Source organism: Rhipicephalus microplus, chromosome 10 (genome assembly GCF_043290135.1).
Source record: "Rhipicephalus microplus isolate Deutch F79 chromosome 10, USDA_Rmic, whole genome shotgun sequence".
Classification (NCBI taxonomy): Eukaryota; Metazoa; Arthropoda; class Arachnida; order Ixodida; family Ixodidae; genus Rhipicephalus; species Rhipicephalus microplus.
In genome coordinates this window covers 13,461,384-13,487,161 of record NC_134709.1, presented here as the reverse complement: position 1 = coordinate 13,487,161, position 25,778 = coordinate 13,461,384, and the positions used below count along the sequence as shown (strand labels likewise).

General features: G+C 46.6%; 2 protein-coding genes across 2 annotated transcripts in view; one reads left to right on the top strand and one right to left on the bottom strand.

Annotated features, from left to right (window-relative positions):
* The window catches only part of LOC119180854 (uncharacterized), a 54,973-nt gene that overhangs the window by 9,048 nt on the left and 20,147 nt on the right, over positions 1-25,778 (top strand). Inside the window, exons 2-5 of the mRNA XM_037431993.2 lie at positions 15,812-15,877; positions 22,708-22,779; positions 24,766-24,798; positions 24,925-24,978. Coding sequence (XP_037287890.2) covers positions 15,812-15,877; positions 22,708-22,779; positions 24,766-24,798; positions 24,925-24,978 — 225 coding nt within the window. The remainder of the gene's footprint in view (positions 1-15,811; positions 15,878-22,707; positions 22,780-24,765; positions 24,799-24,924; positions 24,979-25,778) is intronic.
* On the bottom strand, positions 1,399-6,389 carry LOC119180853 (flavin-containing monooxygenase 5). The gene is made up of 2 exons (XM_037431992.2): positions 4,722-6,389; positions 1,399-3,943 (listed from the first exon to the last, which is right to left on the bottom strand). The coding sequence occupies exons 1-2, from the start codon at positions 5,349-5,351 to the stop codon at positions 2,930-2,932; spliced, it is 1,644 nt and encodes a 547-aa protein (XP_037287889.2). The 5' UTR covers positions 5,352-6,389; the 3' UTR covers positions 1,399-2,929.

Below are 25,778 nucleotides of genomic sequence, written 5' to 3'. Positions count from 1 at the left end.
TAAAGTTTTTTTTTTTTTTCATTTTAAAGCAGTCTTTTAGTGCACTTTTAGTGCTCCCAGTAACAGATATACTTACTTTCGTGCTTCCTTCTAGTGACGCGTGAGCGTACATCCTTCGGGCGCTGCTTTCCCAACCGGTCCACTATAGTCGTCCCTTTCATAAGCGTGCGCAAGGTTTACTATTAGGTGAAAAAAAAAAGGGGGAGGGGGTTAAGTTTAACTGTAATACCTTTCCCCCCTAAAACGAGCTTTTTGATTGGTGCAGAATTGAAAATGAAGCGACGAAATGCTTCTCACAAAGGCCTGCTATTGGTCAACGGCTTTCTGAGACAATGATGGAGTAAAAGTACTGCCCCCATCTCCCACCTTCCATACTCACGGCTACGGTCCCTCGTGAAACAAACGTTGAGAGATGGGCGTGTTAGCTCGGGTTCATATTACAGCAAACTGACCGGCCTATTTTTCAAGATGCAAACGTCATTTCCAAGGATAGCAGATACATAAGTCGCAAGATAACAGAGACTTTGAATGTCAGAAGAGAGGGAGAAGGGTGCGTCAGTGAACACTCTATGTGTCTGTCGGAGAAGGGGTATGCATATCTGCGTTATACAGTGACCTTTTTGTTTATGAAAGGAATCACGCAAAACGACCTGCTGCACCGTAAGCTGACAGACAAAAAACTGTGCGTGCGCATTTGGAGGCGTCGTCCGTTGCGAGACCAAAGCGAAAGTGCAATCTAGCAGGGCTTCTTCAACGGCCATGACTCTTTACTTTGTTTGCTAGCAGATGGCGCAAAAGCGAACGCGCTTTCTTTATCTGTCCTTTGACGGTGCTGTAGGCAGCCGCGGTAGAGCGCAGGCCACACGCTCGCGTGTTCCCTTTCATAAAAAAATGACACTGAAAGTGCTACTGTTCACTCACGTGACCTTCCGCATGCACCTGACGAATTCTGTTTTTTTCCCTTTCTTGAGTGGGCGTTCTCGGTTCACTCTTCAACTTTGGCTGTGACACGTTGTCTTTGCTATTTAAGACCCGTCAAGTTTTTCCATAAATCATTTGCGAGTCTGCGCTCGTGTCTCTTTTCGTTCTTTTTGTACGTGCCCTCTGCTTGCGCAGTTTGCGACAGGACTCTACAGCACCTTGATAGGTGGTATATTTGAAAGCTTGCGCAGTGTCAGCAAAAGTGGGTGATGCCAGGATTTCGCGTGCAACTCTGAGTATAAATATCTATAAATTAACGCTCGTACGCTGCTTCCTTTTATATGTGTGCGCCTTCTGCGGAAGCCTCTAAGTATGTCCCGGTTTGCTGTGGGTACAAGTAACGTACGTCGCAAGAGAGAAAAAAAAATAAGCTAAGTCACATCGTCATTTCCTCTAGCACGACGAACAAGCCGTATCTTCATTGTGTCCTTTTTTTTTATTATTCTTAACGTCCTTGTAATACCATCATTTCGCCATATCATGAAGTACATCAAGATTTAAAAAATACTGTTCACGTTTACTGCACAAACACACGTCTTTTTTTTCTTTCTGCTCGGTTTGTTCACACGAACAGAAAAAAAATTCAGCAACTGGTGTGAAGTTTCATCTACTACAAGAAAGCAGTAATGTACTAATTGTTCGAAATTAATAGTGATAATTATTCCTTACTTAAGCACCTCCTTCCTGACATTCATGTGAATCGCTCAATGCAGACATAACTATCCGCTTGTAATTAGTTTTACTTTCATCAGTTTATTAGTAACGAATGCTAACGCGAATGAAGAATTCGGGGAAAGCAGATATAGTTCAAAGTGGTCGAACGTTCGTAATAGTGGCTGTACTTCCTAAATAGTCTTATTAAATCGGGCATGATATCGTTCAGTCATTGTGATTGCTGGCATCACCACTCACAAATTGTTTTGCATCTTCAATGCATACAGTCACACGCCTCAATAGCTCGGCATCATAAACGTTACTAGAAACGGTTCAATAGACACATAGATAGATAGATATGCGGGGTTTAACGTCCCAAAACCACCTTATGATTATGAGAGACGCCGTATTGGAGGACTCCGGAAATTTCAACCACCTGGGGTTCTTTAACGTGCACCCAAATATGAGCACACGGACCTACAGCACTTTCACCTCCATCGAAAATGCAGCCGCCGCAGCCGTACTTCGATCCCGCGACCTGCGGGTCAGCAGCCGAATACCTTAGCCACTAGACCATCGCGGCGGGGATAATGGTTCAATAGAATCCCTGTAGAAAGTGCCACCAGCGTTAAAGATAGGTTACTTTCATTTCATCACCGAACTAATATAACGCAGTCAACCGTATGAAACAACACCACCAATTACGAAAGTACAAAAGGTATAACAAAAGAACAGACAACCCGACAGCGTCATTCTCACTGCAACGCGCTGCCATCCAGTGCGATTTCTCACGGGCTACAGCTTGCACAACTACCGTCCTTGTCAACATTCTCAAGGACTTTCCAGTGATGCGTGCTTTTGATGCATCGCCTCGTTCTGTTGCTTCCATTGTGTTTCAGTCAGCGTCATCAATCCTACGTAAGCTTATCACTGGCGCACATCACAGTCTATCTGACCACACGAAAGAAAGGATCACATTGTCGCTTCATTGACGTTGGTCTACTATTATCTCAATGTTTTCTTTGTTTTTGCCCTAACACAAAGCAAAGCAAAAAGAAAATTAAAGAAGAGCTCATTCGGAGCCTCCACCGTAGAACGTCTCATCCCGTTCACATGACAGCAGCTGATACGTAGTCCTTGTCTGGATATCCCTCACAAAACAGTAACCTACGTAAGCACATCACTACACAGTCTTTTACATCCCTTCCTGGAAGAAATTCAACAACCCAAGAATTATCGTACGCAGCAAAACAATGTCTTTCGGCCTTCCTTTAAGTGCCATCAGTTCATTTGCCTAAAACAATAGCGCGCCTACACACCAGATGACCGCGCTAAAGAGCGGGAACTCCGAAGTGAGCATGACGGCCAGACAGAGAACAACGACGAGGACGACGACAGTGAGAAGTGTGATTTCCTGGGGCTTTCGCTCGGAGCGAGGCAGTCTCATGGGAGGCTTGAGCGGCGCCTTCATACGAGACTGGTAGCCCAGAATGGCGTCCCGGGCTCCGGGCCAGGCGTGCGGACCTTCCAGGCGGTACTTGTAGTTGAGCGCGGGAGCCTGGATTGCGGCGTAAAACAGCCACGGGTCCGTGAAGAGCATGCGACGGAAGTTCGGCCTGACTCCTATCATGGTCGCCAAGTCGCCGATGTAGGTTGCCTGGTCGACCATCATCGCGTGCCGCGGCGATGGCACGAAGAACCTACGGTCGTTCTCCATCCTCATCACGACTTCGGCGAGCATCGTGTTAGACGAGGGAAGCGTGAGCTTGTTCCTGAAGACCTGTACGGCGTAGCGGGACTGCATCTCGGAGATCATCAGCATGCACGCGTTTACGTCGACAAAGCCGATGAAGGCGACTCGAGGGTGTTCCGGTGGGAATATTCGGTGGTACAGCAGGGGAAAGTTGCCGTCTTTACGTAGCACGCTGGAGGCGAAAGGTACGTCGTTCTTGTAGCCAGTGGCGAAGATCACCAGATCCGCAGGCTCCTCCACGTTGTCCATAATGACTCCGAGCTCCGTGAAGGCTTCGATCTCGCCCCGGAACTTGACTTGTCCGTTCAGAACCTTCTCAGGCAAAGCACTGTTGATGACCGCGTACTGAGCCAATAGCTCGTGCTGCGGCTCGAGTCCCAGTGCCTTGTGGTCGAAGGCACAGTTTGCGATGTACTGCATGTACCACGAGCTCACTTTTGTCGGTATGTAGTCGTACAGAAACATGAACAGCTGTTTCGAGAAGGCCACGTCGATGGGGACGCCGCCGTAGTGACGCGGCACGACCCAGTTGGCTCTCCGCATGCTGAGAAAAACCTGCCAGAAATGAAAGTAGCAATTACAAGTCAGCCTCTTGGGAAACACTGTTTGCGCAATGTTATACTCTCCCATTAAACATTACATTTCAGCTCTTGTGGGAGACAGTATATATCTGCACGTTCGGCAAGCTGGTGCGAGTAATTACTTGCTTAAATACGATGAGTAAAGGTCTGTAAAAGTAGCTGACGAGTAAATCGGACAGTTGTAAAAATTAGACTGCTGTTCTAACGTTGATAGTTGACGTATTTATCGAAGCACTGCCACTTTTGAAAGAAGACGTCGAAATATAGTCGTGCGGCCCACTGCATGGCAGTCACGCCTGTCCATGTTCTCGCTGGTTGGCTCACATGTACTTTGATACAACAGAAACCATCAAATGGAAACTGCAATACGTTGCTCAAAATCTGACTTGACAGCTGTGAATAGGACCTGGTTGTCATTTTACAGCTATTGATAGCTTCCACGTGGATGCACAAGGTGGTTCTGACATGGCGGCTTAGATGACAGTATGATCACGCGGCAATAAACCGGATGCAGTGTGATAACGGCATCGCTGGTACCTTCTTAGGCTTTTGTGAAAGAATAACAAAGGAACAATTATGCGATTGACCGATAACACTAAGGAGACGTCACACAGTTCGCGTCCCGCCATGTTGGTACTCCAATGAGGCTGAATGGGTGACCTCAGTGCGGGCCATATGTACGAGCCATAGTCACGTCAGTACGACATTGGAACATTTAGTTAAACCTAGGAATAAATTGCGATGTTACGTACCTGTTCGGCAACGTCGGCCATATCCACAGCGATGTCGACCGCCGAGTTGCCGAATCCAACAACCACCACCCTTTTCCCACGAATGCTTTCGTCGGTATATTTGTATTCTCTCGAGTGGATCACTCGTCCCTTGAACTTGGCCCTTCCAGGAATCACCGGCACCGACGGAATCGCGTGGTGTCCCGAGCAGATCATCACCCTGTCGAAGCTTTCTTCGAACTCCTCACCCGTCTCCAAGTTGCGCACCCTTAGCGTCAGGTCCTTGCCCACGTCGACGACCTTGTGCCTGAAGCGTATCCGAGGCGTCACCCTGAAGTGGTCCGCGTAGTCGCGGATGTACTGGAGCATCTTCTTGTGGCTCAGGAAGATGGGCCAGTCCTTGTCGGGCGGGAAGTCGCTGTAGACGCACATTTCCTTGCTCGTGTTGCACACCGTGAAGCGCATCACCGTGCCGGCGTCGAAGTCTTCCTCGTGTTCTTCGTCGCGATACCACCACAGACCCCCGGAGTTCGAGGCCGCCTCGAAGCACACGACGTCTAGATTCTCTTCTAGACATGCCTTGATGGCTGCGATGCCCGAGCATCCGGCTCCGATTACGGCGACCCTCATCGCAGAACCCTGGCCCGACATCGGACCTGACAACAGGCCTAAGATGCTAGTCTTGGGGACATCAGCCTTCGACGTCACTGATGTGGAAGTAGCAGCCGGTTCAAGTATGGCAACAATCTTAGCGACGTCGTCAACAAGGAACTTTTATTTTTATCTTTGCATCGAGGCCCAGTATATCCGTTATAACACCAGTGGTTTGAAGGTACCTCACTACACGTTAGACTCCTGGTGTGCCCTTTTTGAAGAAGACAGTCTCAAGACACGGGATTATGAACTCACTTATTCACAGGCGTTGTTCTCAAGGCGGGAAAGCGCCTTCTATGATGACCTGCTGGCGAAATGCGGTAAACGTACGTTGCCACGCATCCACATTAAAATGGCCGATCGGCTTCAAACACTATGCTTCGACGTGTAGACAACTGCGTTGGGCACTGTGGGGCCGGATTGTCTTCTGCTGGGAGCACTACGAAAAGGCGGGGCACGTAAGGTACCTTACGACTCTACGAAAGAAGTTGATACACAAAACAGGTGTTGCTTTATCTAACTGCTGCTGGTTACGTGGTGTACTCTTAACGAAGGTCGCCTCGTCTGTCGCCGATCTGACACAGAGTGGGCACAGCGCACAGAAATGTGCGACCCGCAGCAGTACAGTACGAGCGTCAGCGAGTCGCACCCAGACATGACGGGAAAATGTACTTTTGCTGACACTGCTGTTATAATCCCAGCGTTCCGTCGCAAAGCTTGAACGAGCGGCTTCGTCGGAGACAAGAAAAAGAAAATCGAAAGAACATATCGCTTCTTCTTTCCTTGTTTGCCTGTTGTCTCGCGGAGACGGCGTACTTTGGTATCTTGTTTTTCGTGGGGGCCCCTGGTCTCGTGTCAAAAGGTTTCAGGGGAAGGAAGCTCGTTGCCATTCGTCTCATGTTTCTTTCACGCGCTGAGCAGGGCCGAGGCGGCGCCATGACGGAGTAGATTCGCCCGAAATGTATTCAACGAATGGGTCGAATCTGCATCCACTCGAGCTCCGATGCCGCTGGAACCAATTCGAAACGCTGACGGCCTCATCATCTTGTTGACCTTGACATGTGCTCCCACATTTTTTGTTTGTGTTCGATTTATATCTACGTACGTTGCCCAGGAAAAGACGAACCAAGCAACGTCACAAATAGTTAAGTACCAATGGTCGTAACCTTTTGACGTTGGTGGACGAAGGCGTTTGGAAGGAAGGGTGGAAGGAAGGAAGGGTCGTTTGGAAGAAAGGGTTGGAAGCAATCTACCAGTTCTCCTCATCAATCAACTGTCGAATCATTCACTTATTTATCGTTTTCCTTCAGTGTTCTAAAATTGGAAAATTCGTTTTTCAACAGTTACTGTCTAGTACCAGGGAAGCCGCACTTGATTTTCATCTTGTTTTTCAGAAGGAAAAGGTCAAATAAATTTCTGTGACAAGATGGGAGGAAGAGCGCTTTCTAGTACAACCGAATACTTAAAATCTTTACTCGAAAGCTTTACTCGAAATACTTTACTCGAAATCTCAAAACAGAACAATGGCTAAATAGCGTTGAACTAGACGTATAAAGTATTCAAATGTAATGTTCATGAACCTGAGTCTTTTGAAGAAATGATAACTTGCTTTCGCACTTTTATTTGATTTTCAGACGATTTCTATGTGCAAGAAGCTTCAAAATCCTTCTGGTTATATATGAAATAATTTTAAAGAATGACACCACAAGTCAATATGGCACAGACACGCAGTAACATGGTTAAATATGCCTGTCATTGCTTACAGTATCGTTACCCGTTTCTTGTCATGATGTAATACGTTGATGGCGTCACGAATGTTATGTTTAGATCACTTATCTAACAACCGTAGTGCTTCTTTTATTGACGTATAGTAGCGCTGAATATGAGCAGAAGCTTGTGTTTCAAGGGGCGACCACACTCGACGGTTTTACACCACGTCCCAAAACTTGGTGCACGTAAGGGATTCCGTTGACGCGTAGTTCGTGAACGAATGCTACGTTAACTAGTGTCATCGTGTGCACTCAGAGCCTCTTCAGTTACGGGCACCATGCTGCGACTCTTACCCCCGTATTCACAAACGCTTCTCGACTCGACTTTCACCTTTCACTCGACAGAGTTGAACACTGCGCCAGTGCTCGGCTGAAAATGACGCTGTCCTACTCAAGAATTCCGGCAGATTATCGTAAATACACGGTGACTTACCGTGCCTATAGAAGGCGCTCCCATTAGCTTTCTCAAGTGAAGGCGAAGTGTTGAGTGAAGGGACGCTCTAGAATACGGGGGTTACTGAGGACGACGGTACAATGCATAGCGCCTGCATTTTTTTATCAAGTCGAAAGCCCTCGACGCCTCGTGAAACACAAAAATGGGACTTCTGCGTCGTCGGTGTCTGCACGAGTAGTACGAAAGCTCGTCATCGTGTGATGACAACCATATGACGTCATCGTGACGTCGCATAGCGTAACGTCACACGATGACTTAATCGCATGACATCGTCGTTTGATCGAAGGTGCGGCCGATATATTGTTAATGCTGCGAAACCACGTGAAGGGCAGAAGTATCGCAATGACTGCGTTCCCGGAGGCATGTCTAAAACCAAGTAAGGTGCCGTACGTTTTCGGTGGGGACAAATACCATCATCTGAGAAGAAGAGCGCGAAGATGATTTTCGATGGTGAAACGAGCGCCAATATGTACGAAGGCTTTGAGAGGACACAGGCCGGAGCGCTTACTACTAGCTGAAATTTTTCCTTTCGGGAAAAACACTCTTGTATATATATATAACACGCATGCACGTCACCACAAACTACCCTTACTATCTCGGCGTAAATCAACGAGAAGCCACTACGAAAACCAATGTCGTCCATACTGAACAATTGTTCAGTATGTACGACATCGGTTTTTTTCATGAGTCCGTCTCAAGTATAACCGCGATGATTCAGCCCTAAGTTGAAAGGTCTCGGGTTATCTTCTTTTTAGGGGCGAAGCTACTTAAGGCATGGGCTGTGCGTTCCCTGTATGTAGCCACCTCTCGTTTAGTTCTTGCAGCGTTCACTAGATGGCGGTACCGTCCCCTGTATGTAGCCACTTTTCGTTTAGTTATTGAAGTGTTCACAGGATGGCAGTACTTGTAGCTGATGATTAAAAGATGCAAGATTTTATAAATTAGACGGCGGTGCTTGTAGTTGATGATGAAATATGTGAGATGTTATGAAATATGAATGAATTCACATATGGCGCGTGTCATTGGTGGAAGGCAATTGTTCGATTTAGTGCGGTGACGTACGCTAGGAGGAGCGTTGTAATAAAATCGAGTGGGCAAAATGTACGGAGGATTCATGGTTTACCAGGTTTACCTCCGGAGCTTCGCCCACTCATCATCATTCACTTCGTGGATATGGCGGCACTTTTTTTTCTTATTTATGCATCCCAATTCTGTGCTGACTATCTGTGTTGGAAGCCACCTCTGTGTTACATGTCTCTAGTTATGCCTCTGAGTTTTTCCTTTTTTATACGTTTTAGTGGCTTTATTCGAGGTGTAGGATGGGACAACTTTCCCACAAGAAACACTTCCACAATCTGTGTCGGATTTCGGAGGCAGTGAGAAAAAGAGAATACATCGGCTTTCCCAGTGATGTGTAGTATCGTCGACAGCGATGCATCCTGTACACCTCAGCAGCGAGCAACTTCAGACTTAATTCCCAGATGCATCTCAAATATAGTTAAGTAGATCTAGAGGGCAATTTAGAGACATCTAGGGACAATACAGAAAGCAATGTATTGTGAATGCTGCTTCCCGGCGTACACAAAGAATTCACGTTTCCGTCTTGCCTCCCGCTTTTTTCTAAAAAAGAAAAAAAAACACGTCAAACCATGGGCATCACATACGAAATACGTTCGTGCCGAAATCGGGGGCGATCGTGGAAGTCGGCCGCCTCTCTTTTCCGAGAATAATGTCTCCGCAAACCACGCCCCGGCAGTTATAGCCACGGAATCCGCATAAGAGAGATCGATTTGCAATGCAACGAGTCGGTAAAAGTGAGCGGGTGGCCCACTCATCCGCATGGCGAGCCTTGACGCATTCAAAGCCAAGTGTGCATGCACGGAGTCCAGGTCCGCGTTCCCGTTACAAGCGTCACTGGCTGTGAGCGAGCTGCGGCGGTAATCGCCAGCCACGCATTTTTTACGAAGAACCGTTTCGTCGTGACGACCCTTTTGTGACTATAGGATTTCGCTCTGCATGCACGACTCGCGAAGGACTCGTCCTTAAAGCCCCTGCTCGTTCCATCCCTCTCTATTTCACTCTCATTCTCGCTTTTATGGTAGGCGTTCTTGAATACATACCGCACCGTAGTTAAGCGCGTGGCGAAAAAAAATGGCGCAAGAAAGAAAGGGCTAGGTTCTATTTTCAATGCACAACGTAATCGTCTCTATAGGCTTCTATTCACAAGCTCACGAACGAAGCATTCAGGTGTGTCGTGAGTCACTGACGTTTAGGAAGCCCGCAATCCGATCGGACAACTGGCACAAGGTTTCGTCCTCATACGTTGTCGCCAAAACGCCTCCCAACGTTAACCAATGAGTTTCCTTGAAATTTTATGTTAGGCCATGGTCCCACCGGTGTTGTGTTGTTGGTGTTTGCGCTACGCGTCCGCGACCCTCGAGGTCCCGACTTGAATTATTCAAAGAGACACTGTAAAGAAAACTTTTTTTTCGTATTAATAAATTAGTCTTCGCCCACTACAAAATCACCACAAAATGCCACGAGAACATGCTTGGCAAGCGACAAAAAAAAAAAAAAACAAGAATGAAGTTGGTTGTGGAGACGCAGCCTTGAAGTTACCGCGACAAGCGGCATGACGTCAGGGATTTCCAAAGCATCTACTCGGTCCTAGCGCGGTTCATAAGTAATGAAAAAATACATAAATTGTCCTACGAGGCGACCATAGATTTCACACACAATGTTTCAGAAAGTTTTGTCGAGCAAACATTGCGAAACACTGCGAAAGTACGAAAAATGCACTTTGAAATGTGCGACGACACTCGCGAGGTTTCGGTGGGAAATTTAAAAACGAAAGTTTTACGCTAGTTTTTTTTTCTTCTACTGGCAAACCTATGAAACGGAAATGCAGAAATTAGGGTTCTCACAGAAACATTTTTGTCAATTTAAACAAATTCTTTGTTTTCCTTTAGCGTGCCTTCAAAAAAATGAAGTGTAATCTTGATTCTTTCTTTGTGTGTGTGTGTGTGTGTGTGTGTGTGTGTGTGTGTGTGTGTGTGTGTGTGTGTGTGTGTGTGTGTGTGTGTGTGTGTGTGTGTGTGTGTGTGTGTGTGTGTGTGTGTGTGTGTGTGTGTGTGTGTGTGTGTGTGTGTGTGTGTGTGTGTGTGTGTGTGTGTGTGTGTGTGTGTGTGTGTGTGTGTGTGTGTGTGTGTGTGTGTGTGTGTGTGTGTGTGTGTGTGTGTGTGTGTGTGTGTGTGTGTGTGTGTGTGTGTGTGTGTGTGTGTGTGTGTGTGTGTGTGTGTGTGTGTGTGTGTGTGTGTGTGTGTGTGTGTGTGTGTGTGTGTGTGTGTGTGTGTGTGTGTGTGTGTGAACCGGACGAGGACACAAGTCCTCCTAGCTTCGGCTCCACTGCAGTGAGCTTGACAGACCAAGCGTGCATAGACAGACGCTCTCTCACCACCAGCATGTACTAAACCTTTCAAGGAGCTTCAATGTGGGACGACAGACCCAAAATAATTAGCATCCGCCGGAGAGAAGCAGCAGCCAGCGCCATGCGACCCCGGGAGTGGATAAAAAGTCGTCGGACGGCGTTCCGACGCCCCCTATGTGGGACGTCGCGGGCGTAACCTTGCGTCTCACGGGACGTGGGACAAGAGGCTAATTGCCAATGACTGAAAATTATGCGCCTGCCTGCTGGTGCAACTCCATAGGCGAGACGCGAACTGGTGGCTGTGATGCAACTCGCCGGTGTTCCGCGTGCCATTGTCCGGTATTTAATCGCGATCGAGCAGCTATGCGCTACGCTTTGTCTTTTCTGTATGGGCTTTGCAACGATGGCGTTCATCAATGCCTGATCACCTTGCGTCGCTTGCGCTGGCTGTGGGATATTGTCGAAGGACTATACTCACACACATTGATGTCTGTCTTGATAGTATGGCACCGTATGCAGGAGCCGCCAGACAGACTTCCATGCCAATTAAGAGGCTGACCCGTTTGCAGTGGATGCGGGATGATGTGGTTATAATCGTTCCTTTCTTTATCGTGTACCTTTCATTATCGTGCAGTGTGGTTCAGAGTTATAGGAAACAGTCTAACGTGTACGTATACGGCTCTAGTGTTGCTATAGCCTTGCAGCTGCTAATTGGAGCAACGTCGATTCTCTTCACAGGTGTGTTGAAAGGTGCCGGTGCCACCGTCCCATTCATTTAGCGCATTAGTTCAGGACTGCCAATCGTGTGTTTGTATGACGAGGAATAAACCTTGAACTCGCGCGTTCTTGTCTTTCAAACCGAGCTCTCTCGAATTAATCAATGACTTGTTTATCAAAAAACGTGACGTTCGCATTTACACGTTTCAACGTCAACATTTTGAATAACGGACTTTCAAGTTTTTACGCGTGTGTATCAAGTAGACCCCTTTTCTGTGATTTACCACGGACTTACCCCTACAATTTCCGGGATTCGGAAATATCGATCGAACATTTGGCACACAGCCGCATCGTCTACGATTAGATTTCATTTCTTGTGCTGCATTAAGGGAACGTTACCCACACTGCGACCACTGTGGCAATACCGAAGCGTCAGTGAAGCACACCATTATAGAATGTCTGCAATATGACCAACAACGAGCTCAATTGAGCAGGGGCGTAGGCAACCTTTATGGGGGGGGGGGGGTGGACGTCACCATGACCTGAAGTGGGGGCCGGACTCGTTCACGGACTCGAGAGTCATTTTGTGCCCTGTATGTCGCGAAGAAAAAACTGCAAGGCGGAGCACAGGCCCGGTGTGCCAACACCCCCTTCCCCCATCTCCCCCCCCCCGGCCCTAGCTACGCAACTGCAACTCAGTTATCGGCTGAACAGTGTCGACAGACGACCAGTTGCAGTTAGCAAAATATTTGGACCGTAGCCACTTTCTGATAATCAAGAACGCGCAGTGAGTGTCGTGGTTTCTTAATGAAACAGAAGTTCGATGAACTCTTTATATAAGTCATTATTGTTCCTTTTCTTATTAGAGTTATTAGTTATCTTTCTCACACTCAAGATATATGTAAGTGCATAGAAAACTATCAGTACAAACGCAGTCCGTGGTGTGACCATCCTGTTTGTACTGGACTATGCTCTTCGACTTCCAATTCTTTATAAGCCACATATTGCATGTATATACAGTGCTTCTGATTATTTCTATATTTTGCATTCTTTTATTCATTGTAGCTTTTATTATTTGAGTGTTTGTTGTTGTTGTTGTTGTTTTGAATACTGCTGCCACGCTGATGGGACAGCTGATTCAAACGTAGCCTGCCTTCTCATGTTTACTTTTTCATATACCAATAAAAAAATATGATTATTCAGTAAGTGATGTGAGAATATCTAACGAAAATTCATTGACGCACATTATACATTTCATTCATGAATTTATACGTAGTAAGTGTATAGGTGGGTATGTTTGTACGTGTGTGTCAGTGATCCGTATTGGTTTTTGGTCAATGGGTCAATAAACAATATAAAACTGCAAAAAGTACAAAATGGAGGAAATGCGTATGGCGTAACGGTATCCCGTTAAGCGGATGCGCGAGCAGCCATAATTGACTGAATTCCACTGCACGTAACACGACACGACGGCTGGATGACCGAACCTTGCGTGGCCCCTGCATGGTCCCTTCGTTTACTTTTTTGTACGGTGTACCAAGCTCGGAACAGGTCTCTTTCCATAACAAGCGAAGCATGTAGCTTCGTCGGCGAAGCCACTCGTTCCAGGAAAAACATTCAGTGGTCATGTAGATTGTGAAACGGAGTGTCGTAACTAGCTATCGGAGAATGTTGAATAATGCTCCCACATTTCAAACCAAGATCGTTTTAGAAGCATTTCCATGATGTTGGCCCCTTTATGTCGTGAGGAGTGTGCAAGAAGAAAGAGCAAGAAAGAAAGAGAGAGAGAGAGGGGAAGTGTGTGTGTGTGTGTGTGTGTGTGTGTGAGAGAGAGAGAGAGAGAGAGAGAGAGAGAGAGAGCGTGCGTGCGTGTTCTTGCTTGTTATAATACGCTTAAAGTACTATACAGGGGCGCTCGACGGTCCCAGCCGGCTACTTCGAGAATGCTTTGAACACTCGGCTCACCAAGATATTAAATGGGCAGCTCCGTTTGAAGCACACTATGATTCGAAATACGAAAATTCCTAGATAGTGGACAGCAAAATAACTTCAAGGAACACGAACACGCATTCTTAAAGCTATTTTGAAGTAAAGTAAATCTGCGTAGAAATTTGTGATCAGTTCCACGCAACTACGTAAGCAGTGACACAATTAAGTTTTGTGACGTGAGCGATACATAAAGAGTGAGAGCTGTGCTTTTGTCTTTTGCCCGTTTAGTAAACTCAGGTGACCTCTTAAATCAGCGGACGAGGACTGCAAAGCACATGCGTTATCCGGTTGGCAGTTTGGGCCGACGTATGACAGAAAAATAACATCACGCCATGACATGCAGAAATGGGGTAAATATAGTTCGTCACTCTATACTAAATCTCTCTACCACAACCAGTGTAAAACAGAAGAGAACAGCAGTATGTTTCAACTTTTTTCATGGGTGATAAGGAACAACCCGTACAATATTGTGGATCCAGCGTTTCGTAGCATACGCTTGCGTCAATAAACAAAAGAAAAATCAAGTGTATAGTGCGCACTGCGGCGAAGCAACACTTATGTGGTACGCCACGCGAGCTACGGAATCGGTTAGCGCGGTCCATCTCCGAGGCACTTTCGCACGTGTCAATCACAAGCGAGAGAGCACCGCGAATTTCTGACCCGACACGTCAATTACACTGAGGTAGACGTCAATTATCAACGAAGCGCGCGTAAGCACAAATTGCCCAGCTTCTGTGACGCGTTACGACAGCGATAATTTTTTTTTTTTTTGCCGTGGTCAGCTTCCCCAGCCCTCCTTGACCGACAGATGGTCGGCCATTAGCGAAAGGGCTCGCGGGTCTTCGGTTCTTCGAAAGTCGTCGTACACCTGCGGTACCGGGCATTTACGAACCGACAGGACGTTGTGCGAATGGTCTGCGTGAGTGACGGGCAAAACGCAACACTCAAGTGTCTGTAGGCCAGACAGTTCCTGAGCAGGCCCCTGAAAGAGAACGCCGCCATCATTGGTATAGCATTGGCGTTAGAACGCCAGAAAGTACGAGAAAGTTGGCGTTCGGATGTCTGGAGAAATAGGGTTATCTCGGATTGAAACGGTGCTCTGCGGTGGAAGAGAAAGGCACGATAACACACGCGCGCACGCAAAAGCATGCAGCGGTATACCTATCAATCCGGCACATGAAGTGCTCTACGTAATATTGATTGATTGATTGATATGTGGGGTTTAACGTCCCAAAACCACCATATGGTTATAAGAGACGCGGTAGTGGAGGGCTTCGGAAATCTCGACCTCCTGGGGTTATTTAACGTGCACCCAAATCTGAGCGCACGGGCCTACAACATTTCCACCTCCATCGGAAATGCAGCCGCCGCAGCCGGGATTCGATCCCGCGACCTGCAGGTCAGCAGCCGAGTACCGTAGCCACTAGACCACCGCGGCGGGCTGTGCTCTACGTAAGAAATAAGTAGTCGAGCATTTCATTTATCGTTTCGCGATGTGCGGCATTTCTGTGGCTTTTGTGGAGTTTGTGTTGTTTCGGTCTCTTCTGTTGCGTTTATGTCTGCACATGTACATTTTGTTATCGCGAACATATTGGTGGCTGCTTTTTATGTCTTATTGCGATAGGGCATTTTGATGATGTATCGAGAGCACTTGTCATTACACGTTCCTTCATTTAAACGTTGCCTTACAGTGTTGCATTTCACTGCTTTACGCATGATCTTCGTTGTTGCATGTAGCAACAGAAGTTAAATGCAGCAAAAGAAGTGTACTCTGTAAAGCACGTCGGTAAACGTTGGATTCCCGGCATGGAGGAAGGAAAAATATAGGAGAAAGCATTGCGTAATGCGAAAGAAATAGAGAGAGAAATAAAGAAAAAAAAGAAAAGAAGAAAGGAAAATAGGGGAGCCCTCCCCATCTTCGCTGATAAGGGAGGGCTCCCAATTTCAGTTTCAGATTATTGGTTACATATGCATGCATTTACATAATATTTGTACACAGATGAGGGTCCCAGAGTGTGAATGCCGAAAACGGGACCATCCGGTATACACCCACGTAAAGTTTCATGTCAAATAACGACTAAAATAATCTCCACACACGCAGGTTCCTATTGGACCCAAGGGCCGCGTCATCAAAGACTGCGAGTGGAGGTATAGGCACGCAAACGTGGTGAGTACATTCATTCTACTCACTTATTTCGGCAAACCTCGACGATACCTTGCAGCCTTCTATATACGGGCGAATCGGCTGTGTCGGCTGCAAGTGCAGCACTTCTGAGCGATATGACAGCTAATCTGGTGCAGAGTGTTGCTTTAGAGGTAGAGTCATTCATTAGTACCCGAAAGAAAGCGCAAGTTTAAGGGCTCATTTGCTTTGATCGACATAATAATAATTAGAACTAACAGACAGTAATGCCAGGGGAAGCATAGGGGTTGTTTTTTGAAGTAATTGTAAAGTAAACGCGAAGAAACAAAAGTCGACGAAAAGGTAACTTGCGACCGGCAGGATTCGGACGCAGCGACTTTCGGATAACGCTTCCGATGCTCTACAACTGCAGTTACGGTGGCGGTGCCACTATATGTGCAAAATCGAAAATATTCGGAAGATGCTTGAACATTGCCCACCCTGGCTACGCTAATGTTCCTAACGCAGCATCCAGCGCTAACTACAAGAACCGGCAACTTTTCCTACTCAAGTCTGGCCGAATATTTTTCCAGCTCTTAAGACGTTGTCTCTTCCTCAGAGACATTCAGACGCTCGAGGTTCCCGACACTCGCATTAAATGAAAAACACCATACGAGCAACCAGGTGTATGTTTAGACACCGTAAGCAGCAAGTACACAACCCGAGGGTACCCATTTATGCATCTCTGTCTTACTATGCGCAGCGGTTCCTTATCCTATGCTCTTTCTTCACTGACGTTTCGGACATCGCGTTGAGCTTCCTCCGCACGGTGTGTTCTTAATAGGCCCACGCTCCCACCAGCGAAACCCACAAACACGCACGCGCACACTGGCTCTTCACAATGGCGGCGTCATTTCGACCCAGACCCACCGCTACGTGAGAGCAATTAGAGCACCGCGGTCGTTGGGATCGCGGTGCGCGTGATTGCCCTACCGCGAGCTCTTCCCGTATAAGCGGCAACAGGCTTTTCTGAAACAAAGATTCTGGGCAGAAGCGCAAGTAAAACTGCACGTGAAGTGTTAGAAGCCTTTTTCATTGAAAAAAATAAAGATAACTGTGTAAGCGCCCCTTCAATTTCGTTGTTACCAAGCGAACTTCAGTTTATCGCTCTAAGGCGATGACATTGATTAACTGTACGTTTTGATAATGTATGCTGTTGGCCTTCTTTGGTGTGTGTGCGCACAATGTGTCCTGTATATATTCAAGCCTTCGAGCTATGAATAAATCAGTTGGAAGTGAGCGCTGTGTGTTTGATGCATGGGTGTGTGCGTGTGTGAGTGATCGTGTCAAGTTTTCGCGCTCTAATTAACTTTTCGAAATGTAGTATACATTGCTGGCTGCGCAGGATTAGGCTGGCCTACACTTGTCTTAACTTGGATGCGGAGAATAATTGAAATCTTCTATGCAACGCTGGCTTACTCGGCAGAAAGTTGAGCCCAACTGTTTAGATTTTCGGCGTCGTGAACAGATTTCGGTGTCGTATTTGAAAAGACCAGCGCCGACAAGCGTTCAGAAATGCGACCGTTGAAGATGCGCTGGTCGTACTCGTGGTTGCGTGCGCCACTTCGCTGTAGTACGTGACGGCACCGTTTTGATCAAAGTTCGCCGTTGTTGCCCGAGTGACGCAGATACCCCTCTGTGAACCACTTCACGCTCCTTCGGCCGACGGAGCCTGCCAGCTCTCTCAATGAGTCCTTGATGTGCCACTATCGCACATTTTCGCTCGCACATAGAACCTTCGATGCGCGTTTACAGGACTAGACTGCATGTGGAACATAACGGCGAGGGCTAAATGTGCTTCGGCTGGTAATAATAATAATAATAATAATAATAATAATAATAATAATAATAATAATAATAATAATAATAATAATAATAATAATAATGTCCTGAGTTAGCTCTGTGACACACATCATCATGGAGGGCTCCGGAAATTTTTACACTGCGACAATTGTGTAGCATCACGCGTTACGAGCAATCTTATGCACTTTCGATCCCCAACGAGTTTTTTTTTTTTGTGCATTTTGCGACGAACGTACTTTTTCGGACGGACTGAGAGGCTCTACATGTCTCAATTTGCACGAAAACGCAAGCTCTCCAAATTCTTACTGTGGACGCACTTTCAGAGTTTTTCTTTTATTCGGTGATTTTCCAGTGGGTGACTTCAAATAAATGTTATCATAAACGCAGTGCAGAAGAAAAGGTGCAGGCGTTTGCGTGCGATTAAGACATAACCCTGAAAAAAAAAAGACACATATTTAGTGGTCGAAATTAACTCTCGCTTTTTGTCAAAGAAGGTCGATGATGCAGATGGGCTGGTCGACGTAACGGGCGTTCTTCCTTCGACGCCACACCAAACACTGTAGCTAATCTTTGTTCTTTTCAGCGCTCTCAAAGAGAGAAACGTAACTCAAAAAAGAAGCAGATGAACGACGAAAGAACCCATCTATAGAGAAACGTTCACTACCGGGGGCCAGGCGCTAAACTGGAGGAACGGAAACTTTAGACTTAGTAGCGAACAAAAGAGGCAGACACTGGAAGGAAGAAAAGTTTTGAAGTGCGAACCGTAGGAGAGCTATGCCCCTTTATAGCACCGTTTGGGTAAACACGCCCGGTCTTCTTGACACTTTCGAAACCTCGGCCTATATGCGTGACAACGGAGGTGGTCTCCTTTTTTTTTTTGTGTGTGTGTGTGTGTGCTGTGAGAAGGCGAGCCGAGGCGGGACCGTCCACCTCTAAATTTAGACCAATTCAAGCGGGGCGCACGGCGCTGTCCGATGCGTACGTAAGAAAAGAGTGTGGAAGGCGCGTCGTAGCTGTTGAGATAGACACATGCGGAACAGTCGCTAAGGGGGGGGGGGGGGGGGGTTGAAATGGGAAGCCACAGACTTATACCACTTTTTAGTTGGCCGCCACCGGCTTGAATGCGTAAGCGCGAAAAAAAAGATGACCAACAACGCCATCACGGTTGCAGTGCAGCCACCTCCCGCGTCGTCAGAGTCACCTTTTTGTTTTCTTTTCTTCCCACAGGCTGCGCTTTGTGTCACCGCACTATATTTAGTGGGACAGAGCGCGGTATACGCTATGTTGTCTCGCTAATACGGCGCAGCGCCGCTGGAAGGTGTGACGTCAGACGTTCGGGAGAGGAAGCGTCTGCACGCACGTCCCTTCGTGGTCGGCAGGCGCTTTTGCGACCAGTCAAAACTGGAATTTGCTGCGGCTTGGCTCTGCGAATAATATATTTCACGATTGACGCATCGGCTTTCACACGAAGTCGAGGACTTGGCGCTAAATCACCCCTTCAGTGCTTTTTCGGCGAGTGCTTAACTTGATTGATTGATTGAATGATTGATTGATTGATATGTGGGGTTTAACATCCCTAAACCACCATATGATTATGAAAGACGCCGTAGCAGAGGGCTCTGGAAAATTTGACCACCGGGGGTTCTTTAACGTGCACCCAAATCTGAGCACACGGGCCTACAGCGTTTCCGCCTCCATCAGAAATGCAGCCGCCACAGCCGGGATTCGATCCCGCCACCTGCGGGTCAGCAGCCGAGTGCCTTAGCCACTAGACCACAGCGGCGGGACGAGTGCTTAACTCGAAAAAATGAAATACTTAAAAAAATGAAATGCCAAGGTTGTCGAAATTAGGGTTGTCTACTAAGATTTTCGCGCTGTACCCTAACTCTATAGTTTAGGCGTTTCCTTCTTCTCCAGCAGGATGACACCTAAACCAGAAGGGGTGCCTGGAATATACCTTTAAAATATGTACTTTTTTAATTAGCTTCGTGAAAATATTCCGAGGGAGAGCTTCTATTTTTTATGCGCGCAAATTTGGCAGAAAAAAAAAAGATCATGCGCCACGCGCTGCTACACATTCGTCATAAAAAAACAAAATGAGTTCGGATCCCGGTGGCGGCGGCTGCGTTTCCGAGGCGGAAATGTTGTACGCTTGTGCGCTCAGATTTCGGTGCACGTTAAAGAACCCCAGGTGGTCGAAATTTCCGGAGCACTCCACTACGGCGGCGTCTCTCGTAATCATATGGCAGTTTTGGGACGTTAAACCCCACATATCAATCAAGAAAAATTGAGCAGAATTTCAAAGAAACACAAGTAATATAACTTGTGCACTAGATTAGCCAGCGTGCACGCCACTGGCTCACGTGCTGCAAACAGCCTATACCACTTCCGTCATGCCAGCGCACACATAGAGAAGAAACAAATGTTGCACGGAATTACTGACGCTCTCACGACTCCACACCGCCATTTCGTAAAGCTGTTTTGTTATTTCATTTCGAATGGCTTCCCCACCCCCCCTACACACACACACACAATTTTCAATTTTTCACGCCCCTCCCATGCAATGTATGTCTAACGCTTTGAGCTCTTCTGGCTGTCACTTACCTTCCTCATGCATGATAGCGGTGAATCATGTACATTCGGAATAATATGCGGAATCGAAAATCAAGGGTGCAGACATGGTATCAAATCCGGCATATCTGTTACCGCGTAGAAGGTTTCTCGACAATTCACTGCACTGACGCGAAAGCTGCCCGAGTCGTATCGATCGATCAGCAACGATTAAATACGCATACATCTCCGCCAAACCACAGCGGCTTGTTGACTTACCATCTGTACAAGCAGTCGGAGTGACGCAAAGAGACATACACGTACAAGCGTGTCTCCTATAGTTTAGATTTGGGGCTGGCATGCTCTAACTCCTTGGTATTCCGCGCTGCAGTGCACCGTATTAACGAAACAGGATGTGCTATAGCTCCTGGTGGAAATTTCTTTTTTTACTGGCGGCTTTTGCTTCTGTTCGTTTACGTGCAACTCGTTCCGTGTGCTCGTCACAAAGTTTTCCGGTAAGCGTATACACTGCCAACGCGTCGCCCACGCAAGACAGACAGGCGGCAAAGAGCGAGCGAAACCTGCCGACTAGTCTTGGTAGAGTGCTTTGGACAAGCGCGAACCGATCTGCCACCGTACGCCTTAAGGGATCAGCCTGTGCTCCGTTCCGTTGGTTTGCGTGTCTGGTTCCGGATTATTTTTTCCTTTTATTTCGTTTTGTTCGCCTCGGTGGAACAGTGGCTTCGGTGGTCAGCTGCTGATCCGAAAGTCACGGTTCTATGGCGATCGCGACCGTCGAATTTCGATGGATGCGAAACGCTAAAAGCCATCTAACTGCGTGATTTCAGTCGACGTTAAAGAACTGCACTATTAAACGCGAACGAAGACGAGTGAAAGATTTGATTGATTGATATGTGGGGTTTAACGTCCCAAAACCACTATATGATTATGAGAGACGCCGTAGTGGAGGGCTCCGGAAATTTAGACCACCTGGTGTTTTTTAACGTGCACCCAAATCTGAGCACACGGGCCTACAACATTTCCGCCTCCATCGGAAATGCAGCCGCCGCAGCCGGGATTTGAACCCGCGCCCTGCGGGTCAGCAGCCGAGTGCCTTAGCCACTAGACCACCGCGGCGGGGCAGACGAGTGAAATGTAGAACACGCGCAGACTCAACTCACAGGCGAGTGAAAGACAGGACAGCGCGTCCCGTCTATCATTCGTCTTCGTCGTGCTTGATAGCGCAGTTATGTCTTTAAAAGTGAGTGTAAACCGAGTAGCCCGACTGACCCGCGTATTCAGAAACGTTCCCCGACTCGAATTCCGTCCTTCACTTGACTGAGTTGAGCACTGCGCCGCTGCTCGACTGAGATTAACGCTGCGCTTCTCAAGAATCGCTGCAGAATATTGCCAATATGCAGTGACTTGGTCCGCCAAGAGAGGACACTCCCATCGGCTTTTTCAAGTCTAAGAGAGCCCTTGAGTGAAGGAGCGTTTGTGAATACGGGGGTTCGTGCCTTATACTTCAGCGACATTAAATAACAGCAGACGGCCGAAATTTGCGGATTTCTTCACTACGGCACGCCTGACAATATTATCGTTGTTTGGGACGCAAAACTCCAAACATTATGTCCTTTCTTAATAGATACGCTACAGATGCGTGCTGTCGTCCTACCACGGATTCGGTCACTCGAAAACCATCTAAGAACACTAAAGTGCAACAAGAATCACACAAAGGGTTTCTGAAAGCAGAATAACCCGACATTGTCCTCGAAAATAGAAAACTGAGTGCACAATCTTATACGTGAGCTGTACTGCTGTACCCCATTAGTTTTCACGGCACGAGCGCATTAATCCCTCTACTAAGATATTACGACACGTTTTGTAAAAAAAATATTCTATTCCAATTTTAACGGCAGGCGGAAGGCCTTGCGCCTGCGGCGTTTCGCGATATCTAAGGTTATGTCTGTGCTTTCGCTTCTCGGCGTTCCACGCTCCACTTGGTATTCGAAGAACAAGCGAGCCAACGGTGCAGACTGTACAATACACCTCGTTACCGAGGCAGATATACACAGGCGTCGGCAGGGGTGGGGGGTGGGGGGTGCAAAGGGGGCGTTTGCCCCCTTCAAGCCTCACCAGGAATTGCCGTCACCTGCAGGCTACGCCAGTGCTTTCTCTCTCCCCCAACCGCGATGCAACACTGGTTTGCACCCCCCAAGAGAAAATCCTGCCGTCGACCATGCATATATATCTTCTTTTTCGATGTATAAAAGCAAGAAGTGGGCTTATGAGGGCCCGTTTATGTTTGTTAGAGACAATACTAATGAGAACTAACAAACAAGCAGAGCTGTAAGTTCTACAGTTCTCATTTCTAATGCATGGTCCCAGTTGGGCTTCTTTCAACGCTTTCAGGAAGGTCACTGCGATTATGATTTTTTAATTATTATTTTCTTCCTGTGCAGACCGATGATGTCCTGTCCTGCAAGAAGTGCGTCAAGGACTACGAACTCCGATTTCCCCCGAGAAGAGTGGACGTAGGTCATTTTCCCATAGCCATCTCTCACACGTCACCAGTCCTGCTTAATGCGCTGTGTGTATACGATGCCCTTGTCGTCTAGAAGCGAAACTTGAATCGGGAGAAGTGCACCGCAAACAATAGATAGAGCCACAATACTGTCGTTCACCGGAATCACTCTGTCCATACCGTATTCCCGAGGAACTCGACACGTTCTTAAAACGTCAGATGTTAACATCACGGGTGAATTCCGACAACATTCATGTAAAAGTGATTTTCCTGACGACATGAATGGTGTCTTACATTTGTCATCGTGCGCATGCATGAAAGTTTAATGGGCCCGGTACTTATATATTTTTAGATATGCATGATCAGCTGACCTAAAATTTTTCCATTGCGTCTAGACACAACCCTGACTTGATGCGCAGGCAAGGGACGAGTGAACTTACCACTTGATCAGAACAAGATGCGTTTGCAGCCGTCCAACAGCAGTGACCAGCTTTCCTGTTTGGCTGTCATTGCTCAGGCATTGGGCAAGGTCACGTTGTACAGGTTTTGACGCAAAACCACTTCCTAGGGCCGTACACAATATAATCTTGTTGCAGAAGCTTACGTTTCGCCTACCTCCTTACTTTCATTGTACGTAGTGGCCACAGCTTGCATCTGTATTTTAGGAAAGCATGGGCCGTCCAAGACCGAAAGCGAAATAAAAAAAAATGCGCATATTTCGCTCAGGTAAACGCTACCAATTATCAGGTGTGGCAGCTTGGGTTAGTTGGTATGACATGACGATAGTTATAGCACGAGAACAGAATGACGACACAGAGACAAGAAGGACACGAAGGACACGAGGTTGAAGTTAGCGCTCGTGCCCTTCGTGTCCTTCTTGTCTCTGTGTCGTCGTTCTGTTTCCCCGCTATAACTATCGTCAATTATAAGAGATCGGCGCTGCTGAATGGCTGGTTCTGGTGGTACTGCTGGCGCGGCTCCAATAATTAAAGAGCTCGGCCTGAAGACAGGGAGATAGGTGCTTATGTGAAGGAATGATTCACGCTTCACAAATTGTATAATTTTCATTATTTTAGGCTTCCATTTAAAATTTTGTACATGCTTGAATCCCCGCTGTTTGTTGGACTGTTTCTTTAGTCTGATTTGCCAAAGAAAGCTTATCACTTCATCAGGGTTTCACCTAGGTAATAATGTTTCAGCTATATGCTGGATAAATTATGTAATGAATTAATTGATTACTATCTTCACTTAAAGCCAGGTACGTTTACCAGACTTCAATGACGTGGTTTTGACGGGTGGTGGGGTGAAGAAGACCTGATGACGGGTGTTGTATCAAAGATATGATATACGCAGTAGTCGAGCGAATGCACAAAAGGCGCATAATAATTTTTTTCACTCTATAGTAAGTGCTGTTATTAGCAAAGGATTGATCCCAATTATATAGCATAACTTAGCAATTCGTAACGTCTGAGTATAAATACAATTCTTTCACCCACGCAACTATAATTCACCATTTGCACTGCTTTCACAAACTTAAACGGTAATCAATAGGCCATATAGAAAAGTAAATAACGACAAGGGTGTATGTTACAGTGTCTTAGGCGACCTCCATTGATATATAATGGACATGGCCAGAAAAATGTTACCCGGAGAGAGAGAAAGGGGGGGGGGGAGCTGTATCCACAAAGTGATCACCTCGGCTACGCAAGTGAATAACAATGATGGGAAAAATGCGCACTTAAATAGAATGTAGAGCATGGAAGGACTGACATGCTCGTACATTATCATAACTGGGTGAAGTCAGACACCATTTTACAGCGTCTAAGGCATCTTTCTAAACGTTTAGAAATACCCGAACACCCGTGCTTAGCTGAGTACAATTATTATTCAATTGGGGTCGCAAGCATCTGTCGCTATAAGTGCCTACAGGTAACATTTTGTGCAATTTCATTATAGCTCAATCTTGTTTCATTCTTTCGCAATCTTTTGACTGCAGGTTGTCAAGATGCGTCAGACGTGCGTAAAGCCCGTGAGTATCACGCCTATAGTCACTGGCGAAAAACACGAATCGCACTTATGGTTGTAAAGTTAACGGCAGTGATGTCGTTATTTCTTGCTCATGTTTTCTATTTCTTTCTTCTTTTTTCACATTCAGTACACGCCAAAAGAAGCAGCCATAATCCTGTGTAACGCATTCCACCGGCCTTCAGTAAGTCTGCTAGCATAGTAGATGCAAATATTTCATTTCACTTATCTTAGTTACCCTCGGTCACAGACATTCCCAAAGGGAGTGGTTACAAAGTAAAATACAAGAAATATTAAGATACAATGTGAAAAAAGTATGTTTTCACAAACAATAAATTCCTGATTCTGCAGTATTAGATGAGTCAGGAGAACAAGGACTAGTATGTAACGTAAACTTTCGCTTTCTACTTGTACGACATTAAGCTTGCCGGAAAAGACAGCGATTAGTAATAGTATACGATGTCTTCATGTGGGTGGCTCTAATCAGCGAAATATTTATAACTGAGTACGAACTATAAATGATTGATAGAAACACTGTGAGTAACGAGATGTGATGTTACAACTGTGGTCAATGCAATTGAACGGGTAACGAGATTTGATGATTAGTAGGACCTGTAGAGATGCACGAAAGAATAAATTGTGAAATATGACCAAACGAAATTTGTTACGACGGGATGCAATTTAAGAGGGTTTCAACTTGGACTTGTTGGTTCATCAGGACGGATAGAGTATCGCATAGAACGGTATATAAAAAAGGTTAATAATACCTGGAGTTTTAGGTCCCAAAACTACGATATGATTATGAGAGCCGCCGTAGAGGAGGGCTCCGAAAGGAGGGCGCCTATCAAGCGAGATAACAGGACGGCGCCCACTATACCATCGCGAAGGCTCACCGATGTTAGGTAACTAACTAGCTAACTAACTAAATAACTAACGAATTAACAAATAAACCAGCTCCGCGCTTATTTCAGGCTTGGCCAGACT

What these genes read in the sequence shown, in the direction of transcription:
- LOC119180853 (XM_037431992.2), bottom strand. Translation starts at nt 5,351, where the DNA reads ATGTCGGGCCAGGGTTCTGCGATGAGGGTCGCCGTAATCGGAGCCGGA. An exon ending in TGGCCGACGTTGCCGAACAG is followed by an intron (nt 3,944 to 4,721) that starts GTACGTAACATC and finishes CATTTCTGGCAG; the next exon opens with GTTTTTCTCAGCATGCGGAG.